Source organism: Mytilus edulis, chromosome 9, assembly GCF_963676685.1.
Source record: "Mytilus edulis chromosome 9, xbMytEdul2.2, whole genome shotgun sequence".
NCBI lineage: Eukaryota > Metazoa > Mollusca > Bivalvia > Mytilida > Mytilidae > Mytilus > Mytilus edulis.
Window position 1 is genome coordinate 9,308,310 of NC_092352.1, and position 25,004 is coordinate 9,333,313.

Sequence of the window (25,004 nt, forward strand, 5' to 3'; positions counted from 1 at the left end):
ATGTGGGTTTTATGATGAAGTATAGCGGTTAGAAATTCCTGCCTTCATATTGTTTCATTATATCTCGGTGAGTGCAAGACCTGTCTGATATTTTTATACCAGGTATAAAAAAGAAAGAAAAAAAAGATATAATACAGAACGTCATTCGTGCAAATCACTAAGTTCTGCCACTGTGCTATAGAAATGTTTATAAAATGATAGTTTTGTATTTTTTAATTTTATTGCTAATCTCATGATGTAATTTCGTTTCCATTTGCCACTACTTAGAATATGTAAAGTCTACAACAATTTCATATGGTCAATATCTAAAACAGTTTGTATTCGTTTACAGTAACATGGTCGGTTTTTTTATTTATTTTACAAGGTTTCAGTAGTACCCATTTTGTTCCTCAACATCATATGTATTGAAAGAGACGAGTGTTCTGCATTCTATAAGACTGTAACCACTCGGACATAAATAAATAAATAAAATGACATATATGTCAACATACGATTTTCAACAATAGACAGGTGAATATACAATATGTCGGTCTTTGAAGAATTGGAATGAATTTAAAAAAGAGTTGAAAAGATATGTTATCAACTGCAAATTCCTCAAAAGACAAAAACCAAAACGATATGACAAATGACACAATCAATACGAAATGACAAAAATATTCAGATATGACACAAATTCTAAGATATAAAATAAGACAGGCCTTGGCAATGTTCTTGACTTTAAAGTGGTATATGAATAGTTTTGTTGTTCTATAACAAATTAACGTGTATTTCAGATTCCAAAAGAGGTTATCTCTTCGGGAGAAGATTTGTTGGTGAGGTTTCGTTCTGATGATACTATAAATTGGAAAGGATTTTCCGCGATATATATTGAAACCGAGTCAGAATTTGATGAGTTTGGGGAGACGAAAGAACTGCCGCTACTGGAGTGATGACTTTTTAATAATGAAATTCCATTTCAAAGTAAAAGAAGTAAATCTTGTAATTCCTTTGTTGTCTTAGAGGTTAACGAGCAGACAACAGTTAACAAGGAAAATGTGTTTGTTGTTGGGACATACGTTTTCGGATGATAGTATAGACATTCTTTAATTTAGTCTTCAGGGAAAAGGACACAAAATTCAAGATATTGACAATTGTTGATGTATGTAAACTGTATTGTGTTGCACTATGTATAGTTTTTGAAAGAGAATTTAAAGTGGTTTTTCTTCATTTTTTATGCAACTTTTCTAAGTACTTGCATTTTTTATGCAACTGTGCTAAGTACTTGCATAGTCCGTATAGGATTTATATTTCCTCTATGTGAGGAGTTTTTGTTGTGTTTGTTTGCATGACTTAACGAGGATGAATATAACTTGTCTCATATTTGTTATGGATATGTTGTTGATTATTTGTTATAATTTACTGTTGTATATACACATATGTAACAATCAAGAATTGATGTCAGCAATAAACTAAATAACTTCTTTGTAATATAATTATTTTAGTGATTTTATATGTTGTATTATAACAGATTGTATTATATGGAAAAGTGTACACAGGAGCAAAGAACGACTCAGGTCTTGATCAGCATTAATGACAACAACTAATATTTCATTAGATAAAGATTTGCTTCTTTTAGTATTCCCTCAAAAATGATTGTGAGGATTATATCGTCATGGCCTTGTTCGTCCGTCCTTCTGTTTGTTCTTCCTACACATATAAAAAAAAGGTAATTTCTTATAATTCCTTTGTTTCCGGATATGCACTTGTGTGTCCTAAACTTTTAAAGATTAAAACATAGGAACGGGAGGGATCATATTGAAATAATACTAGATAAATCGAAACAAGTTAGCAAGATGAGGAGCACAGTGGATTCCCCTGGGAATAGCAATTGTTTGTTGAAAAACACGTCCTCAAAACGTTAACAAAACTGTTGTCAGTAAAATTCAATAATAAACCTTAAATAATATTCCCATTTGTTAGGGAAGTTAAATAAAGGCAACAGGGGCATACCCCTGTTCAAAATTCATAAATCGATGAAGCGAAAACAATTCCGGATTAGAAAATAAAAACCGGGGAAAACACATGAACTAAAAGAGGAAAACAACCGAACAAAAGAAACACTAAACTACAACAAAAACAAACGCCAACATACATAGAACTAGTTGAAAAAGTAACATTCAGTCAGACAATCAAATGTTTGTGCCTAGCTGTTACCAATGTTTGTCATCTGTCAATAATTACGTTTGTCTTTTAAAATAATTTTTTTATTAGGTCATCATAATCCAAATTATTTTATAAACATGCGTACTGTGCACCCTCAAATCAGTTTCTTGTACAGCATTATGCCAACCTCAACATTGTGATTATTCATATACATGTATTGCTAACTATATTTGGTCGTGGCTGTCATTCAGTTTCAATATAGCACACACTTCAAAAAGTAAATGTAAAGAAAAAAGAAATTCCAAAAACATGGTTAATTGTCCCAGTCAGTAATTTACGTTAAAAGAAGTTAGTAGTTGTTAACCGATGCTCGTCCATCGATTAAATAGTTATCACAGATCTATTTTGACTTGCGTCATTTTCAGATGCGCATGAAATAGAACATAGAATATGGCAAATTGATCTTCTGAACAGGTTCTTTTTTTAACAGTTTAGTCATTGTATTGATAAAGGAATAAATTACATTTCATTAGGATTTTTTCGGTATTAATTTATGTTACGCATTTGTATGTTAAAACTTGTTTTGTAATGGATATGTAAGGAAGAACGTTGCAAGGAATCATTTTCTCTACATTAATGCATTAATGCTGTCAACAAATAGTTTAAAAATTCCTAGTTTTTTTATAAAGTGCAATCAAACCTCTTATGCGACTTTTTTTATATCTATATCTTCCAGGTTTATCACTACTTTTGAAAGATAAAAACAATTAAGTGCACTGAGGTGAGCATTATAAGGGTTGTATTCGGCCAATGTCATGCAATTATTAGTAATATACTATACTCAGATATTCAAGTCACCAAATTAAATGTAATTATAAAACCATACTTGTCTAGAAAATTATTTGATCAATTATGCATGGCGTTTGAATCTGTTATTTTCTTAAATGTACAATAACGAACTAAGGGTGATAACTCAAAATTCATAATGAATAAATAATTTGATTTAAATTTCACATTGCAAAATTAAAGCAATATTTACACTTCTGTGCTCACAGTGATTTTCTAACTACTTGATTATTGAAAAGAAAAAAATCATCAAGGGTAACAGGCTTATTATTTGGTAAACAAGATGCACTTTTCAGATACCTTAGACACATCAATGGCGTTTGAATAAAAACAAAAAAGGGAAACCAAAACTAATATTAGGTTAAAGAACTGTATAGAAAATTGGAAAATGTTGTACCAAATACGACTGAAAATTTCATCATAGATATAATGCTTTTAGTTTTGTACGCGAGAATCGCGTTTAGTATACAAAAAAAAAATCATTAGTGACTCTCATATCGAAAAAAAAATAAAAGATCAAATAAATAACAAAGTTAAAGAGTATTCGTAATAAGAGACTATATTGAGCATTATAAGAGCTTGTTCCGTCATTCTCAAGTTAGTGTGTCTCATTCGCACAGAGATGCGAGAAAGATATAGAACTGTTATTGCTAACAACTTCATCATAGATACCAGGGTTGAAACTTTGTATTTGTGCCAGGCGCGTTTCGTCTACAAAAGACTCATCAGTGACGCTCGAATCCAAAAAAGTTAAAAGGGTCAAATAAAGTACGAAGTTGAAGAGCATTTAGGACCAAAATTCCTAAAAGCTTTGCCAAATACATCTAAGGTAATCTATTCCTGAGTAAAAGGCCTTAGTTTTTTAATTTTGTAAACAGTTAATTTATAATTATGAACATATCAATGATAACTCAAGTCAACACAAAAGTGCTGACTACTGGGCTGGTGATGCTCTCGGGGAATTAAAACTCAACAAGCAGTGGCATCGACCCAGTGATTGTTAATAAACTAAGCAAAGGTATCAGGATTTGCCAGTAAGCACTTTTTTGCAGAATTTAAAAGGATGGGCATCAATAAGTTTTTTAATGAAAATATATTAAGAATGCACCGGTCCATCCCTCTGATAAATATTGAAGTATCTAATAAAATTGAGAATGGAAATGGGGAATGTGTCAAAGAGACAACAACCCGACCAAATAAAAAACAACAGCAGAGGGTCACCAACAGGTCTTCAATGTAGCGAGAAATTCCCGCACCCGGAGGCGTCCCTCAGCTGGCCCCTAAACAAATATATACTAGTCCAGTGATAATGAACGCCATACTTATTTCCAAATTGTACACAAGAAACTAAAATTAAAATAATACAAGACTAACAAAGGCCAGAGGCTCCTGACTTTGGACAGGCGCAAAAATGCGGCGGGGTTAAACATGTTTGTGAGATCTCAACCCTCCCCCTATACCTCTAACCAATGTAGAAAAGTAAACGCATAACAATACGCATATTAAAATTCAGTTCAAGAGAAGTCCAAGTCTTATGTCAGAAAATGTAACCAAAGAAAATAAACAAAATGACAATAATACATAAATAACAACAGACTACTAGCAGTTAACTGACATGCCAGCTCCAGACTTCAATTAAACTGACTGAAAGATTATGATTTCATCATATGAACATCAGGCACAATCCTTCCCGTTAGGGGTTTAGTGTCATACCATCATAACATATATGAGAAGAACATAACCCGTGTCATTCCTTATACACTGACATGATTTATGGGAAATATTTAAAATAAACTCATCATAAATACCAGGACTAAATTTAGTATACGCCAGACGTGCGTTTCGTCTACAAAAAACTCATCAGTGACGCTGGAATCCAAAAAAGTTAAAAAGGTCAAATAAAGTACGAAGTTGAAGAGCATTTAGGACCAAAATTCCTAAAAGTTTTGCCAAATACAGCTAAAGTAATCTATTCCTGAGGTAGAAAAGCCTTAATATTTCTAAAAAATTCAAAAATTTGTAAACAGTAAATTTATAAATATAACCATATCAATGACAATTCATGTCAGCACAAAAAGTGCTGACTACTGGGCTCGTGATACCCTCGGGTAAATAAATCTTCACCGGCAGTGGCATCGACCCAGTGGTTGTAAATAAACTCATCATAGATACCAGGACTAAATTTAGTATACGCCAGACGAGCGTTTCGTCTACAAAAGACTCGTCAGTGACGCTCGAATCCAAAAAAGTTAAAAAAGGCCAAATAAAGTACGAATTTGAAGAGCATTAGGACCAAAATTCCTAAAAGTTTTGCCAAAATGTCCCTCTGATAAATGAAGAAATTTATGGTTTTTGGTGTTTTTGATGACAGCAATACATGAAAAGCGCTTCCAATACACGAAATTTATAATGTTTCTATTCTAACTTCAACATGGTACAATCTACTTTCGAGAAACTTTTTTGAAAAATTGTGCACATCCTGCTACAAGCATGAAATTTGGCATAGACCTTCCTCATCTATTTCTTTTATTTCAGATAGGGAGGCATTTGAAAAAATGTCTCACTTCCGGTAAAATCCAAAATGGCGGACATCATACTTAAATAAAGGCCACAGTAGTATACCGATGTTCAAACTCATAAATCCATGGACAAAAAACAAAATCGGGGTAACAAACTAAAACTGAGGGAAACGCATTAAATACAAGAGGAGAACAACGACACAACACTACAATGTAACACACACAGAAACGGACCAAGCAACAGACAAAATCCCACGAGAATAACAAATATAACATCAAAACCAAATACATGAATTTGGGATAGACAAGTACCGTGACACGTCTTATCGCAATGGGAATTTACACTCAAAAATAAGAGAAAACAAACGACGCAACGTTAAAATGTAACACATACAGAAACGAACTATAATATAACAATGGCCATATTCCTGACTTGGTACAGGACATTTTTAAAGAAAAAAATGGCGGGTTGAACCTGGTTTTGTGGCATGCCAAACCTCCCCTTTTATAGCCATGTGAAATATAACATTAAGATGACAACTCAACACCACAGGACTACAATATAAATAAATTGGAGAATACAATTGACAAAGAAACACAGGAACAACAGCCAACAAAAGGCAACAAGTTGAAAATTTTAATACGCCAGAAGTGCATTTTATCCACACAAGATCTACTAGTGATGCCCAGATACAAAAGTTTGAAAGCCGAAACAAGCACAAAGTCGAACAGCATCGAGGATCAAAAGATCAAAAAAGTTGTGCCAAAAACGGCCAGGGTTTTCTGTTAATTACCAGAACATCCTTATCATTTAGAATAATTTATACTTTTGCAAACAGTAAATTTATAAAATTAACAAACAAAAGCTGTACATGATAGAACTGAAATATTAACTAATTACAGGAAACAACTGAAATACATTACATAACCAGACATTTGCAACACAATATGTAGACACATCCGAATATGTTTAAACCTCAACGACATGTGACGTCATATTTGAAATTGTAAAAAATGACAAAAAAATGATGACGTCATTTGAATTTGTAAAACAGATCATCAAAAAATGGGATTAGCCCAATATCAAAGGCTAGTATGTGAAAAGGTGTTATTAGTATGCTACTAACATAATATTTGGTACCAACCTTTGTTATATACTTATTTTGGATATATGATATAGATAAGATGTCTTCAAAAACCCTACTTCCGGTAATATCCAACATAACGGACATAGAACTAGAATAAGCTTATTTTTAGGGAGGGTAATTGAAATGTGTTTTAACGTATTGCTACTATCATTACATTGTGCAGGAACCTTTCTTTTGTGCTTCACATTGATACAATGTATATGACATATCTCTTTAAAAACCTTACTTCCGGTAATATCCAAAATTGGTGGACATAGAAATATCAATTTTCTATTTTAATATTCAACTTTTTTCAAAATGTAAAGAGAATGTTTTTTGTTTGTTTTTTTGTTTTTTTGCTTGTCATTAAACTATTGGCTTCTAGTTATCCTCAAAACCACTAATTTCATTCTGTTGTAAATTTTTAAATAACACTTCCGGTAAAAAAAAAACAATATGGCGTAAATTTCAAAAATGAGTCCTAGCTCAATCCATATCTTTGATTAAGAGTTTTAGATAGATTGATTAAAACAAAATAAAATTACTGAAGTACTAAATAAAGGCAACAGTAGTATACCGCTGTTCAAAACTCATAAATCCATGGACAAAAAACAAAATCGGGGTAGCAAACTAAAACCGAGGGAAACGCATTAAATATAAGAGGAGAACAACGACACAACACCGAAACGCAACACACACAGAAACGGACCAAGCAACAGACAAAACACCACGAGAATAACAAATATAACATCAAAACCAAATACATGAATTTGCGATAGACAAGTACCGTGCCACGTCTTAAAAGGAGTAGGTTCAGTAAGACCCCTTTTTGGCCCCAAAATATAGCAGTTTTACAAAATTGTTAAAATGTAAACCTTTAGTTATTTATTGGACAGTAGAATGCTTCTGCTACATAAATATGGGCTGTTTTTGACAATACAATGCACATATATCCGGTACCAGCACCATTAAGTCATGCTAAATTACTGAAATCCTCATAATTCTAGCATTTTAGTTAAATTTTAGACGGTTTTCGTGTTAAACGAAAGTGGCCGCATTCGTGTTCATCCTTAATATTGAAATGTAAGTTGTATTTTATGATAATACATAACATATATAAAGGTTGCGGATGAACACGGATGCGGCCACTTTCATTTTTACCAAAAACCATCTGAAAAGTGACATTTTTCGGCATATTAGGTAGATTTTTCATATTTGAGCTTGAATCGGATCGTTTTTAATGACTAAATCTGTTAAAATCTTTCACATAAACTAATTAATTCAAATAAAATAGATACTTAAGTGTTTAAAAAGTGGTCAAAATCTTTCGTCAGATGAACCTGAAATTTGAGGCCAAAATCGGTCCTTACCGGACCTACTCCTTTCTACTATTTGGCTAAAAAAACATGTTTATTCACAGTCACCACCACATGCAAAGAAAGCAGTGCATGGGAGACCCGATTTTCCACATTAACAACGACCGCGACATCCTCTGTATCTGTATCTATATCTGTATGAATACGTTGTCGATACCAATTCTGGCTTTAATATAACGGTTTGAGTGAACGCCGCCGATATATTGACGAGGCGTAAGAGCAGATTTGACGCTATCTGCGCTTGATGCGCGCACTACTGTGTCGTCTAGCTGATTCGACGCGATCACTGTCTTTACAAAGAATGAGTTTCAGTATTGTGGTGTTTTGCTTAGTGGAATGTCAAAACACTTAAAGTGATTCTTTACTTGCTTTTCCACAATATTTGTTGCGTGGTATTCCTCGAACTTCTTGGCAGTTATGTTTCTCTTAGGACATGCTTTCTTGAGAAATTCGTCTAGCTCAATAGCGGGAATCAGCCAATAAATCACTTTGTACATAAATATCAACTTCTAGCTTGTTCGTCTTGCAATTGTATGAAGGTCTTGTAGTTCCAGTTGGGCAAGCATATTGGAGACACACCCGTCCTCTCTTGACTTGTAATCTATGGGGATAAATCTTTCCGCTTGACGTTCTATCCTTTCTAGCTAATTTATGTTTGTTACCGTGTAGGAGTCTCCTACAATGGCTCCATATTCCATCGTTGATGATCAGCGAGCGAGATGTAAGCTGGGTTTTTTTTTTACAATCTTGTGGGCAGTATTTCAAGTTTCTTCTTTGAAAGCCTAGTGTTGAATTTGCTTTCTTTGCCACGTTTAATATGTGGATGGTCCATTTGAGGTCTTCCGAAATGTGTAGGCCTAGGTACGGGTTATGCTTGACTTGTTGTAGTGTGTGTCCATTTAAACTGTAGATTTTCTGGCTTTTGTTTCTGATGCTTAGGATGTAGCATTTTTTGGCATTGAACCGCAATCTCCAGTACATCCTCAATGTACAAGCTTCTGACAAAATGATGAGGCCTTAGAAAGAGTTATCTAAAAGTTATCCTCTTTGTCCCTTCGCCATCCATTAGCGGTTGAACTGGGTAGCATAAGAGCCAATTCCAAGCTCGTACCCCTAATCACCTGCCTTAGTATATTGCACGTTTTACATGCTGGAAAGGACTAGACCAAGTTAAAGGAATACCCTCAATTAGTCTTCCCTTTTGCGCAAATAGTTATTTTCTTGATTTGTTAACCTATGTGTTAACCCCATCTGATAAGTTTGTGTGATCTTACAGTTAAACCTCGGTGAGTGAGCCTGATGAATCATCATTCTTTATGTTAAAGTAACATCTTCAAATGCCATCAATGTCTCCCACGCAGTCTTTTTTTTTCCTTTTAAAGCAATCACGAACACAACCGGTAAGACATTGATCACAATAAGTATGTGCAGTCACTCATTGCCAGCCGCATTTGAAAGGCCATTGATATATATTTATCCAAAGCTTTTTGCCCTTCCAAACACAATCCATAGTTCGTCTACCCCAGTCACGGAATAGCGAAACAGTAATGACAGCATCATCAGTAACGACTACTCGAATCATGACTCGTTCAAGTTCGTATTTCATTGCATCAGACACATGCACCATGTTTTATTATCAGCCTCTTAATGTGAACATGGTGATAAACTTGAAATACATCTCGAGGTAGATAAGATAGAATATCAAGAGCATTTGTCATTAGAGCTACATTTAGGGGACAGGGAATACACAAACGAATCCAGTCAAAATAAAATCCTCAAAATTGGCAAAGTTTTCTGAGAGATGACGACAAGAAAGAACTTTTAAGTTGTCATTCGTAACAGCTTGCTCAATAGATTTTGAGGAAAAGGTAGTTGTAGCAACAATTGCTCGTGATGTTCTGTGTTATCCACCAGATGAGGATGTTTCAAGCTTAGCACCATGTTCACATGAAGAGGCTGATACTTGAATCAAGATGCATGTGTCTGATGCAGTGACACAGACTTAACGGAGTCATGACTCAAACCGTCGATACTGATGTTGCAGTCATTGCTTTTTTCGCTTTTCAGTGACATAGGGGCAGAACTGTGTTGGTGACATGGATGGTGTTTAAAGATGTGACTCTATCATTTAGAATGATGATTGATCACCCAACATCACCAGATATGGATTTGACAATGTCATTGATAGAACGATACGTGGTGTTGTAAGATCAAACAAACCTATCAGATGGAGTTAACAAAGCAAGAACACATGTGTTTTTGGACGAGGAAATTCCCACGACTTGGTCTAGTCTTTTTAAGCAAGTAAGATGTGCAATATTCCAAAGGCGGGTGCGAATGAGTAACAAGCTTTGTATTGGTTCCTATGCTAACTAGTCCATCACTTATGAATGGCGAAGGGAAATATAGGTTCCATAGGAACCCTTTTAGACAACTCTTTGTGAGGCCTCTTCATCTTATCTGGAGCTTGTACATTATAGATGTAAGAAACAATACCACTATCTTTGTAAATTTGGAAAATAAGCTCTCCGATTGTGAATAAACATGTATATGCGGCCATAAATAAGTCATTTTAAAGATGTTTAAGAACTTTAGTGATTTTATTTTGTTTTAATCAATCTATCCAAAACTCCACATCGAAGATATGGATTGAGGACGCATCTTTGTAATTTACGCCATATTGGTTTTTTTTTAAATTTGATATATAAAGTTAGTGGTTTTGAGAATGACTTAAAGTCAAAAGTTTAATGACCAGCTAAAAAAAACATTTTCTTTACATTTTGAAAAAAATTGAATATGAAAATGAAAATGAAAAATTATCAATATTTCTATGTCCGCCATATTGGATATCACCAGAAGTAAGGGTTTCAAAGACAAATATCTTATACATTGTATCCATGAGAAGCCTCCCTATCTGAAATAAAAGAGAAATAGTTGAGTAAGGTCTATGCCAAATTTCATGCTTGTAGCAGGATGTGCACAATTTTTCACAAAGCCGCCATACTAATAACTACAGAAACCTCAAAGATGAATGAATGATATTTCTTGAATTGCAGAGCTGTGATAAAGACTAATGACATACTATTATTAAATATTTTATTCTTATTTACAGATATAATACATAGATAATATATCAAGTCTGATGAATCAAAACAAACAACAGTGTATACATACTTTGAGTGAAAACACAGTTCGTTTATTATCACTGATCTCTGCAGTTTTATTTTTTCCACCAACAGTTGCTAGATAATATTTCAACTTTGAGATATGTGCAACTGATATATATTCTATTTTTTCTTATGAAAACAAATATTATTTGCAATCGTAGTCTTGTTTATGAAATGAAAAAAATTGTATATAACAATGAACATTATTCAGTTAAAAGCGAACTATATTCTCACTATGTTAACACTGTGTCATAAAACCTCTCACTACCTACCATTCAATACAATATTTGTAGATGTAAATCAGTGATATGAACAAATCTCACATTCAACAACCACTCAGTCATAACAATCAACAATCAAATTAAAATGATATTGTGACAAATAAACAAAAAGATTTGATTTAACCCACAGAAGAACAATCAATACATATCTGACACCAAAACAATATCTATAACATATTACTGGAATGTTAATGTTGATTCAAGGGGGGTTATTCAATATATGAAATAGTGTTCTAATTAAAGATAAACAACTACAACACATGATACACCTGTTGTAATTGTTTCATTAACAGGGGAAAAGTCCCATTACTTCAGAGAAAAATCAGAACATCATCAAACTAAAGAATGGGTTTTTATTTCCAACTAGCCCATTACTTGAAAAATGATGCATGTAAAAAAGACTTTCTTACATTCTTTATAATAATGAAGGTCCCTCTACTCAAAAACAACAGATCAGATTTTTTTCAAGATTGTAACAAATGTCCGAGGCCATTGGATGTATTTTACAAAGTATGTTCGGACAGACAGAAGTATACCATAAAACATCCTGCCAACAGGCAAAATCAACATATAAATTGAAAAAACATATTACTACAGTATAAATTATATGTAATAAAAATGTCACATTACAAATTGGTTTTTAACGAGATACAATCACAACTTTTATCAAATTATTTTTCTCAGTAACAATGAATGCTGTAACAATAAAAGTATCAATCATTCTGGATTTAAAAAGCAACATGATTTTTTACTCACTACGAAACCTCACTACACATGGAACACCATAATAAATTATACATTTTAAGAATTAATTTTATAAAAATTCCAAACATCCTTTCAAAACATTCAAATATAGAAAAGAAACCTAATTAATCATCTTTTAATAAATTGTACAACAATAAGAATGTAAGCACATGTTAGCAAAACATTATAATGATGTGATATGAACATACAAACAAAGTTTCATTTTTAACCCATGTTATTTTTACTACCTAAACAGGACTAGAATAGATCTTCCATCACTTTTACTACTCAATAAAACTGCCAACATCTCAATATAGTTTTTAACTAATAAGAAGCATTAAATGACTTTTCAATAAGCTGGAGAAATCCCTTTTCTAAAAGCCTCTTCATAATATAATGATTTCATGGTCAAATTGGATTTTTTTAATTCACATTTTTGATTACATATTTTAGAAGATTTAACTTCAATTTTCATATTTAAATTTACTTTACTATAATGTTGTTCTCTTTCAATCAATGTCAAAACAGTGTTAAATGCTTGGGACCAAACAATGATATTCAGATCTTTAAACTGAGATGTTTCAATGCTTTACTATTTACCATGTCTACTTCATATAAAATTCAATTAAGCACCCTGTACTATTTCAAGTCATGACTTTTTTGTTTGATATGGTGCTGTTGTAGTAATACATAAATAACATAAATAAGAACATCTGGACCAGCACTTTCTGTTATCCCATTACATGGTATATATATAGATAGTCCCTCACATCACAGCCATTATGCCTTCTCAGCTGAAGCATATATCTAATCATAACCTAGTCTATTTTCACAGTGGAATAGATTTTCCTCACAAATACACTTGTTCCTATGTACCCAAATGTACCTGAATAATAAAATGTACAAGTATTTCAAAATTATGTCATTATCATTTAATAATTGGCAAGTGATCAAATTAGTTTATTAAATAAAACCTTTGTACAAAATATATTTTGCAACCAGGAAAAGTTGACACATGGTTCCCTGTGTTTAAAATATTTTTTTTGTGTTTCTTATGCATCAATGTTGTCTAAAGTCTACTTTCAAGTTTCACATTTTTCTTTATTTTTACATTAAACGGACTAATGATACAACATATTTAATTCAATTTTGACTTTATGAGATCCATACCATTGGTATAGTTTAAGTTAATATATATTTTGTGCAGTGGACAGAAATAAATATATAGAAACTTACCACACATAATGCCTAAGGCCATACTAAATAGGGCCATATATCCAAAATAAAAGGTTGTTTGGAACAAGCCGTACATTCTAAAAAAAATAGTACATAAAACAATTAATTAGTAGCTATATAATCATGCATATATGTACAATCAATTTCATTTTGATCAGCATTAGCAAATCTTCCGAACAGACTAAAGTTATATTAATCACAAGTGAAATAACATTGTTTGTGTCAGGACTTCCATCAGATACCTCGTATAATCTGTCAATCTTTTTCAAGAATTTTGACTAACAATTATGACTAAATGTATTTTCAACATGACACTTTGTGGATTTGGCTGTATAATTGACTGTATATTTCCAAGTATTAAATATTGTTGTTCAATGTAAAATGTAAATCAACAAATACAAGGAATCTTAAGTCTCATAAATACTCCTTTTACAGTATTTACCAAGCACAGAGGAAATACCCTGATTATCTCCCTTTTTAAGTAAATACCAAAATAATCTCCCTTTACAGTAAGTATAGGAAGTACACCACTAATTCATGGTCCAATTGCTTTCTAAGTTAAATTCCTCCATTTCAAGCAGGCACACCTCTTTTGTTTTAAGTTCAAATAAAGTGGCAATCATTGCATTTCAAAGCAACACTTTATGATGTCTTGTACTGAAAAAATCAACATACCTTTAATGGCATATAAGAAAGAACTGGTTCCCGGAACTTCAGATGTACCAAAACAGGTACTTCAGATCTGATAAACAGATAAAATGTACCCTCTTTTTAAAATTTCGTGCAGTTTTTTCAATATTCAAAATTAAAAGTCCAAAAGTGTTCTACAATGATCACCAGTCCCTCAGCTTTCATTTGATACCAAAAATACCTAAATATTCTACATATTTTGAAAGTTACATTCATGCCTAGGAACTATTTTGTGTTAAATATGTACTACTTTCTGGTATGTGCTTTCTGGCCGGGCCGGAATTAGTGGTGTTACACCTATAAAGCACAGAATAGGTATGAGAATGGAAAACTAGATATGGAATGTCTGTAAGAATGCAAACAAGAAAAAGTCCAAAAACTTTAGATAACTTCCTCAAGCAAAAAGTTAAAAGTAATTTCACTTACCGTACACTAATCAATGAAAATAGATAAAATCACTTTGGTTCTATCATTTCAAAACGACCATGTTCATCTAGTGTACCTCAAGATCAATCACTACAACCTAACATAAGTTCTTATTTTCTTATTTCTTCTTTTTTTTTTTTTTTTTTTTTTTTTTTTTAAAGTTTATTAGATATTTATATACATACAGTTTTCCATTCTCAAAATTCTACAAGTACAAAATCACTTTACTATACTTACTTTGTTTTAAAGAAAAAGTAATAAAATGAATAGAGATACACATATCCTGCTGTTGACGCTGCAGCAAGGAAACTTGTCCACTGCCTGAAAAATAATAATATAACTGTAAATAAACAAAACTTAATATAGTGTAGCACAATTTGTGCTTCTTCTAAATGTATTCTTTCACTTATAATTCCTTCTTTTAAAAAAAAGTGAACTTCACATACTTAAAATCATGCGTTTTTCACAATAACACACTTATAATACAGTCTTAAATATTTAACCAATAGTAATCTTCAGAAATTATTGATAAATTTCTTCATATCCAACACTTTTTGTTTTCGTTTCTAAGACCACCAGTAACTCTTTTGCATCATTATATTACTCTGTATTGTTTTAAACAATATGGGGAAATTGTTTCTAAATGGAATGTACCATAACTTTTGTTATTGTGGTTATTGGTTTTTAAAAGTAGATTTTGCATGTTGTTTTTCTCTCTCTGCAGTATAATCAGATATACAAATTTGTGATTGTAACAGATACAATTAATGCCCCTAAATGATATTTTAGGAAAAATCATGAAAAAAACTTGAAAGATGTTTTCTCCATCATGTTCTATGTTTTTCAGTACTCAAAATCAGACCCAAATCAATCTTTTGAACCATTTATGCCCAGCCATTTATGAATATATAAAATTACCATTATATAATTACTTACCATCTATAATCTTCAGCATTTAGTAAGAAATAGGTACAAACAATTGTAACACACACAGTAACCACCATCAGAATCAGGAAGACCAGCAACATAAAACCATATACATAATATATCTTGTAGGCCCAGAATGATGTAAAAATAAAGTACCTGAAAATATACATAATATATCTTGTAGGCCCAGAATGATGTAAAAATAAAGTACCTGAAAATATACATAATATATCTTGTAGGCCCAGAATGATGTAAAAATAAAGTACCTGAAAATATACATAATATATCTTGTAGACCCAGAATGATGTAAAAAGAAAATACCTGAAAATATACATAATATATCTTGTAGGCCCAGAATGATGTAAAAATAAAGTACCTGAAAATATATATTAAATATCATGCTATACATTCCTGAATTAATGTGTTGTTCGGTCACTCTTAAATTTTATATATATATGAATTCTTGGATTATTTATTCTATAAATAATCAATTAGCTTTTCAATAAATCATTACATGATAAATAATCAAAGAGTTAACATAAAAATGTATTCTAGTAGTAAGGTTAAATAACTTACATTTCAATGAAAATTGAGCCAAATGGTAAAATTCCTCCTAATACAGTAATCACAGTTGGCTCCATGAACCTGAAATATAATCACAACATATGTTACATGAAATCCTTAATGCTAAAATCATGAACTCATGAACCAGTTATAAAGTTACAACCTATATTTACATAAAGCTCTATTTCTAAAATTCTTGAACTAAGATTTTCAAGGCTCCATGAACTAGAAATAAAATCATGAACTAAGATTTATAGTTTAAGTTACTTAAAAAGTAAAAGTCCTTTATACATATTAAATATTTTCATCTTACAATTTCAATATATTCAAATTAAAGGTCTAATTTAAAATCTAGAAAATTAGACAACAATGGACATATCCAAGCATTTAATAAAGTTTTTAAAGACAAAAATATCACACTTTAAATGTTTAAGACATGTATAGTTTTAGTTGACTTTAAATGTAGTAAATATATATATTCTTACCACTTCTTTTCAGGAATAGGTCTTGGTACAGCATTAATCCTACAAGGATAATTAGGCTGGCCTGCCAAATTTCTCCCAAGAACTGTTCCCACTAATGTCAATGGTAATATCACAAATATACATATACATGTTACGGCAACCTAAAACAGATATTTCACAAATATATATTTACAAATAATATCATCCTGATAAACTTTAACATCAGTATCTATCAGCTTATACTGTTTCAACAGCATGTGTTTTTTTTTTTTTAATTTTACTTCATATCCTGTGAAACTATTGAATTGTCCTGTCCCCCTTTGTGCCACTTTTTTGTGATTTTACAGAATGACTGACTTTGGTTGAAAACCAACTTGCTTCAAACATTCCTGTCATATTCTATAGAAACAATTGCACATACTTGTTACATAATTTTGTTGTTTTAACAGATTCTGCAAATATGCCAACATTTTTTCAAATGTTTAAAAAAAATCATTGTTCTCACATACATTTAACGAAATAAGTATCCCGCAAATAATAAAGTATTCAATTTATAAAGAATTTTAGCTTCTCAACTACTAGTGAATACCATACAACCGATAACATTAAGTTAAACTGTCTGGAAAAATATGGACAGATTTCTTTCTAAAACATGTACATGTATATGATACAAGATACTAACCATTGTACCAAAAGGTATGGCTCTTGAAGCATGATAATATATGGCTATAAAATTGATAAAGAATGCTGTTCCACAAACACAAGCTGGCATCAGGGAGGCACTTAATAACATCTGTCTTATCCACACTTTCCCTAAAAACATAACAAATATATATTTCAACACTACTGTTTGTTTTTACCTGCTATAGTAGTAGACATTAGGAGTGATTACTGAATACTGATGGATGCTAGAAGTATTAATTTGTGAGTTCTGGTGTTCAGTTCACAATAGTTAAAGGTCATTTTATAAATGAATATCTTTTCTTTCATTTTTTTTTTAACTCAACAGTTATGCAAATTAAAAGCCATTCTTAAAATCTCTTTAATTACACATGAAAGTATGTATTCTTTTATCAAAAGAAATATTGCTGATTACTGTAAAACTAGAGATCTTTATATTGTTTTGTTATTATTGCATAGACAATGGGACCAAATATAGTTCATCTAAAGGGGTTGCTTCCCTTGGTTTAATAATTTACCTCCCATCTTGGCGTACAGACTACCACCAAAGTATCCATTCACCGGTGAGGTTGCAGCATACACAAATATGGCAGTACTTAATAAAGAACCTCTCCTGGAAACAAATTCAGAGTCTACTTTTAATCGGTTGTATTAATATATGACAAATGAAGAAAATCATAAATATCTAATGGAAACTACATGTATTTATTATTTCTTCATACGAAGAGAAGAATGATGTCAATAAAAAATAAAGATTAAATATTGTATCCAAATTCATATTATATAAAATCAAAGACACCATTCAAAATAACCCCAATTAGCTGCTAAGATTATCAGTGTTTATAAACCTACTTACTCTGTATATAAATCTCCAAGTATGGCAAATATAATCACACAAAGGGAGACAACTGCTATATGATAACCAGACCCAACAAGTGCTGAGAATAACATGGATGATGAAGTTGGTCTGAATACATCTCCATGTACCTGTTTCCAACCATATTCATCTCCTAAGTCCTTCTCCTACAATGAAGGGTAATAAAAAAATTAAGTTAATAAAAATTAGCAGTAGGAATTTACATGGCAAGACAATTACTCATAAAGGTGATCAATATTCAGATTCATTTTTACGACCAAAATGTTTTTACTTTTAAAATATTTGATTCAAGAAGTAATGGTATTCATATCTTATAAATTTATATGGTTGTTATATTCAGACTTATTTATGTGAATAACATGTTGATATTTTTGTGAGTACCATGCACCAAATATAAAGTACATTGAAGCTTTTTTTATATGTTTGATTCACAAAACATTTATACTATTTCATTCTTGTGATGTTGTGAAATTAATGTACTTTGAAAATTTCTTGGAATTTAATTTTCTCATTACATGCCCATTACATTTTGGAGGAGTTAGAAGTGTTTTGTTTATCTGTGCTGTGATTCTTTTAATCCCTGTTTTTCTATTTTGATCATATTGTTACTGAATTTTATTAAGATTGTAAGGTGAAATACAAATGACAAAACAATGTGGTATTGACACTAACCATGTCGTCTAGGTCATCTTCTTTGCTATATCTGGCATAATCTTTCCTCAATGTTCTCATTAAGATCATGCTCACCAAACCAACCAAGAATATAACCATCATAAACGAATTAAATATACTGAACCAGTGAATCTAAAATAACAAAGATTATAATTAATCACAAGAAGGTATCTTCAATAAAATGTACTGGTATCTACTATTGACCAGTATAATATATTTATACCAGCACTGAAATTGCCTTTACTTCAAAAACAGTATAAAACATTTATTTTGTACACAAAAATACAATAATTATAATAAAGAGCTTGATATAAGTGACAAAAGCCATCATATCAAAATTGCTGTAAAAAAATAATGATTTTAACACTGCAGCTGGAGTATTTCAGAAAAATATGTCTTTTGATGAATACAGTGTTCAAGCTAGACCATTTTTGCAAGACAAGACTCCAACATCTTGGTTAACATCTTTAACCCTTTTCATTGTACAACTCTCTGTTTTAAATCCAACTACAAAATTAACAGTAAATTATTTTGAATATAGACACATACCAGGAATTAAGGAGTTACTTCCCTTGTTTTCCCTAATGATGTGGTGGAAATTCTCAATCATTAGAGAAGTCCATCCGTTAACCTCAAGACCTTTTTTTTTTGTTTATATCTCATGTATATGTGTTGTTTTTTAAATTAAATTTACCCTATGTTGGAAGAAGTTTGGATCCAAATATTTATCAAATCTCTTCTCATATTTGATGGTTGATGGTGACCATTTCACCTGAAAAAGTAAATAAATACAAACGTCATCAAAAGTATTAAATAATTGTATATGAATACCACACTGTCAACAGAATATATAATTTTTCTCCTGCTAAGCCTGGGAAGTATCAAATAATTGTTGTATCGTATTCTATTTTCAGTCAAAACAAAATATATACTTGTCTCTGCCAGCGGTAATATTTGACTACAATTCCAATTTCCATTGTATGATTAGCTCAATTTTGTAATTGAGCTAAATGCACATATTAAGTGTAGAACTTGTCAAACTATCTAAAATTATACATGTTATAAACATGCATGAGCAAATTACCAGATGGATATAGCGTTTAAAGGTATCAAACCTCGAGAAAATTTTGTTTATATGCAAAATAAAATAAAATCCTAAATATTGACCCAATTTTATAATGGTTGGAGGCAGGAAACAAGATTTTTTTTGGCCATACTTTCAAAATATGGTGTGTATCCTCATATGTAGTCTTTATTAGTGTTACACAAGCCTAATAACTGAATGATATTTTGGTGTGTATCTTCTTTAAACCTCCCTAAGTAAGCATTATTTGTGTTTGTATCTTCCTTACACTTACCTCATATTTGAATGATATAACTGCACCAGGTTCTAGTTTGACCTTTTCTTCACTGGTCAGATTAACGTCTACAATTTGCTTGTCATTGTAACCAATATCAAACTTCTTTGTGGTCCAGAGATAATAGCCATCACCCTTTTCATCTATCTCACCAACAATACCTGTATAAAGAGTTCTAAAGTTATAAAAGCCTTCTGTCATCAATCTATCAGGATATACCTGTTTTAACAAAAAGTCCTCATAAATCGTGATAAATGCACATAATTTTATATTCCATGTTTCAGAACCTAATGCATCCTGGGTATTATTTTCAAAAGTATACACCTAAGTGTCATAATTGGTTAAAAACTTTATAAACAATTAAAATTCAACAAATTTTGTGACGTAATTTCCTTTTTGAGTAGGTCAACTGGGTTATATGGAATAATTAACTCCACAATTCATGCAGTGTGTCATGTATTTACAGGAATTGAAAAGAAGTTAAGTGACAAATTGTTTAAAAATACAAGCATTTCTCCAAAAATGAACTGTGAGGGAATGAAGCTTAGAATTGTGTTTCAAATGAGTTGGTGAATGAAAAGTACTCTCAGATAAAAATTAATGCAAATATTAAAACGTATGTAAACAAATAATTAATAATCCTAGATTGCTCTACTGTCTTGTTGACTTCTTTTAGAGGATTCTTTAAGTTTTCAGACTTCCTGACCAAATCCCCTCTAAAAGAAGTCAATAAGACATTAGAGCAATCTAGGATTTTTAATTATTTGTTTACATACGTTTTAATATTTAAGATATAAATACATCCTGTATACCTACCCCATATAGGTAAATCATCAATGTACATCTGGTACCAGTAATGATTCTTGACAGCATATACAAAGGCTTGATACTTCTCTTCAGTCAATGTTACTTCACAGTACTTAACTCTATTGACATCACCTGAAATTAAAAGTTTAAATTATTGCTTTAACCTCAATAACCAGCTGACATGTGGTTCCCTTTCAACATACATGTACTTGCAATGTATCCATAATGGAATTTGATACTAAGGTAAATTGAACAACTTGCACCCTGAATCAAACACAATGTGCCAATGCTCAGAGTACAAAATATATAATCCAAAGAGTGACTAATCACACACAAAATTATGTTATACATGTATGAAACATGACATTGACAGGGCCATGCTGTCCAAGAAAAAGAAATATCATGGAGTTTTTCCTTAGTCAAACTTCAGATGCTGCTAATTTGGACTCAAATAATAAATTTGTTTCCAGCCAGTCATGCCAGTAGCAGACATCTTAAAGCTTCAAAGGTTGTGTGATGAGCTTAAGGGCAGTCATAATACATGTTATGTATGTCATTTGTGCCTAACACAGTTAACCTAATATGTCCGCTATAGGTGTATGAATAGGTTAAATTGTATGTGAAAGACTTTATAATGATCATTATGACTTCTAGTTGTTTATATCTTCCTTTGGTCTGTTGGATAGTTAGTTATCACTGACATTAATACCACATCTCTGTATTTTCTTTCTTGATGTATAGCCTTAACTTTTTTCCTGCTGTCACTCAATTACAATAATAAGACACTGACAGCCCAAATAACATACTATGAACAACTTTTTTATAAAATTAAATATACCTTTGTAGTCAATGTCTAGTCCACTGAATTCCAGTTCTGTACCTTGTAATGCTTCACCCAGTGTTTCATGGTAGTGACCAATACTCTCCTTGTTACCAGCACAAAATGGTAATGAGAAATAGGAGTATGTCTCTTGTCGATTGTGGTATGGACCAACTGTATTCATCCATAATACAACCTCTTCACTCTCATCATACTGAAAATACATTAATCAATCAATTAAAGGACATATACAACAAATCAACAATTGTTTGGCTTCTCATTAAAAGTTTAAGAAAGTTTCAAAAATGTGTTTTAAGGTCAAAGGCCAGTGGCCAAACATTAAAATTCTTAAAATACCATCTTTTCATTTCTTCATGGGAACCAATGTCAAAATAAACGTCCATACATGTATATATATTTACTAGACGAAAGGCCTTAATTTATACATGTGTAGTCTGAAGTCTGTTTAATAACAACATTTTATATCGATCCCCTTATTTATACTGGTACAAAAATGTAAATACCTATGATATTCGGAGCTTCTGTTGAAGCTGTGAGGGTACAGCCTTTAGAGGTAGATCTGTGTACACTTCCTAACTGGCTAGGATTATTAGAGATGTCACTAATGTTTAAGTACAATTTAAAAAAAAATACCAACTGTTAACACCTGGGCAAGGAAAATTCCCACCACAAAACAAGAGAGAGATATGACATAGGGCAGAGTCTAGTTATGTTGAAGGAAGCCGAAATACTCAGAGAGAACCACCAGGCTGCTCACGGGAACAGACAAACTGAAGAGATATCACCAGATTGATTAGTCCGAGATTACTCTGACATCCAACCGCTGTTTTGCCAGACAAGCTGGTGGGACGTCAGAGTTCGTCCCATATCAAAAAGTGGATATTTGCCCACCCAAAATAGAAGCGCTACATTTGTACTTCGTTGCTTCAGGTGCCGATTGAGGGCCTTGGAATTATATGAATCGGGCATCAATCTGTTCATTTTTCATTTATCTCTTCATTTATGTAAGTTTCACCTACCTGCCAACCTTTATTTTTCCATATTTTAACAGTTTTCACAGAGACCCATCGATTTCTGCATACTGACATAAATGAAGAGATAAATGAAAAATGAACAGATTGATGGGTACCAGAGATGCATCTTGGAGGGTGAAAAACACCAGTCTAACTCCACTGGTCATATTCAAACTCAGTCTGAGGACCTTCAGCACTGTACAGCCATGGGTCTTAACAACTTGACTGTGAACCCACTAGAAATCTTATGTCCTTACAGAGAACAACATGACAACTCGGCTGAAACAGATATTGACCTCCAGTCACTTTGACCAACCAAGCCCCCACTGGAGGTCTCATTGGGGGGTTTCAATCCCGGATCCCGCTTATTGTTTTGTCAGATTCCCGTATCCCACCTACACTATGTACGTAAGCAATTCTCATTTTTTTTCATTTCCAGGGTCCCGCTAGACCTCATTTCCCATTTTCATGACACAATAATTTGACTTTCACCTGTCACGCTTACAAAAAATTAGCAATCTCGCATCGATGGATCACGCTTAGACCCCAATGAGACCCACCCCACTGCCCAGAGTACACAGTTTAGTTTAAACTCTGGTTTGATAACATCTATATTAGTTTGTCCTCATTAAGTAACAGCCGACCAATGACATAATGTTTCAGACTGTGAATAACGTGTAATGACAGTGACAGACTTCGAATGTACTGAACCTCCAAATTCAAACGCGAAAGTCGTCGTCAGAAATAATTTTGCTTCAAACTCTTCAAATGATCGTTTTCTATTCAAATTTCTTATAGTGACTCGTTCATTGCAATTCATTTTAAACAGGACTAACAAATTCGTATAATTACATAGTTGTTTGACATTTTATCTTGTTTTTGTGTAAACGTCAACAAACCAAGTTTGACGTTTGGGGTTATCTTACCATATGATTATGTTCATCCCCTATAACTCCATTAAAACAATTAAGAGAAATCAGGAGCAGTGATATGATCCTCCTTAACATATTGATGTTTAACTTTTATCACGATGGCCTTTAATTACGAAGATATTCTTGGATTAAAAGCCGGTATCGACTGCTTATCGCTTAAAATGGCGGCCACCATAGCCACGTCAAATCAGGGGAAACTACTTCCTGATTTTTTTCAAGTTTCAGAGAGATTACGATTCAGTCATATACGATTAACTTCCTTGACAGACGATTTTTTTTATCGTTTTTTAATAATAATAATAATAATACTAATACTAATACTAATACTAATAATAATAATAATAATAATAATAATAATAATAATAATAATAATAATAATAATAATAATAATAATAATAATAATAATAATAATAATAATAATAATAATAATAATAATAATAATAATAATAATAATAATAATAATAATAATAATAATAATAATAATAATAATAATAATAATAATATGAGGCAGGCATAACCTGTGAATGGGGACGAAGTCTGTATGTATTATTTTCTTAATTCAATTATGAAACCGAAATACCGTACGTAACGTTCCCGATTTTGGTTCTGTTGTTAGGGAATTAGCTGTGACGTTCTTTAAGTTATGACGTCATATTCGATGTAAACAAAAGAAACGCTTTCATCAGGTAACGTAACGTTTTTTTCATATCAAACAATTATTAAAATTGAATTTGTATTGAGATCCAATCTTATGTTTTACTAGACTGATAAATATAAAAAAAAAAAAAAAGTCTCATGCAAACAAGACAGATTTCTGCGCAAATGCGGGAAAACCGGAACAGGAACTAGATCTGAAAAAAAACGTTAACGATTTTGAGTTCATTAGTACAATGAAAAATTCGGGAAATTTTCCCAGATTTTTTTTTTTTTTTTTTTTTTCATTGATTTTTCTACCGTAATTGGGGACTTCGTCCCCATAATAACATATAGTATATGTATTATATGTCTCTGATAATAATAATAATAATATTTGAAAAGTAAAAATTGAGGTCTGGAGTCCGCATGTCAGTAACTGATAGTAGTCAATTGTTAATTTATGTATCATTGCCAATTTGCTTTGTTTCTTTTGTTACAAGCGCCAGCTGAGGCCCGTCTCCAGGTGAGGGATTTTCTCGCTACGTTGAAGACCTTTGGCAGTTTTCTGCTCTTTGGTCTGGTTGTTGTCTCTTTGACACTTTCCCCATTTCCATTCTCAATTTTATTGTATTGCCAGAAAAAACTTCATTCACATATTTTCAGGCTACATTGTGTATA

At 31.9% G+C, this 25,004-nt stretch overlaps 2 protein-coding genes across 3 annotated transcripts in view; one reads left to right on the forward strand and one right to left on the reverse strand.

Annotated features, from left to right (window-relative positions):
* Positions 1–1,467, forward strand: part of LOC139489479 (tolloid-like protein 2) — a 44,861-nt gene extending 43,394 nt beyond the window's left edge. For both annotated transcript variants that reach the window (XM_071275913.1, XM_071275912.1), the window contains exon 17: positions 774–1,467. In XM_071275913.1, coding sequence (XP_071132014.1) covers positions 774–929 — 156 coding nt within the window. In that variant the 3' untranslated portion in view covers positions 930–1,467. The remainder of the gene's footprint in view (positions 1–773) is intronic.
* A 9,625-nt stretch (positions 1,468–11,092) lies between these two features.
* LOC139489480 (transmembrane 9 superfamily member 3-like) lies at positions 11,093–23,906 on the reverse strand. Its single transcript, XM_071275914.1, has 15 exons — positions 23,685–23,906; positions 21,743–21,938; positions 20,914–21,036; positions 20,098–20,258; positions 19,434–19,511; positions 18,740–18,871; positions 18,047–18,213; positions 17,709–17,803; positions 17,192–17,322; positions 16,531–16,670; positions 16,058–16,126; positions 15,491–15,637; positions 14,792–14,875; positions 13,439–13,515; positions 11,093–13,088 (listed from the first exon to the last, which is right to left on the reverse strand). Exons 1-15 carry the CDS (start codon positions 23,763–23,765, stop codon positions 13,021–13,023), a joined length of 1,749 nt encoding a protein of 582 aa, XP_071132015.1. The 5' UTR covers positions 23,766–23,906; the 3' UTR covers positions 11,093–13,020.
* Between the last annotated feature and the right edge of the window lie 1,098 nt (positions 23,907–25,004).

What these genes read in the sequence shown, in the direction of transcription:
- LOC139489480 (XM_071275914.1), bottom strand. Translation starts at nt 23,765, where the DNA reads ATGTTAAGGAGGATCATATCACTGCTCCTGATTTCTCTTAATTGTTTT. An exon ending in GGGATGAACATAATCATATG is followed by an intron (nt 21,939 to 23,684) that starts GTAAGATAACCC and finishes ATGTATTTTCAG; the next exon opens with TATGATGAGAGTGAAGAGGT. An exon ending in AAGATGACCTAGACGACATG is followed by an intron (nt 18,214 to 18,739) that starts GTTAGTGTCAAT and finishes CCTTCATTGTAG; the next exon opens with GAGAAGGACTTAGGAGATGA.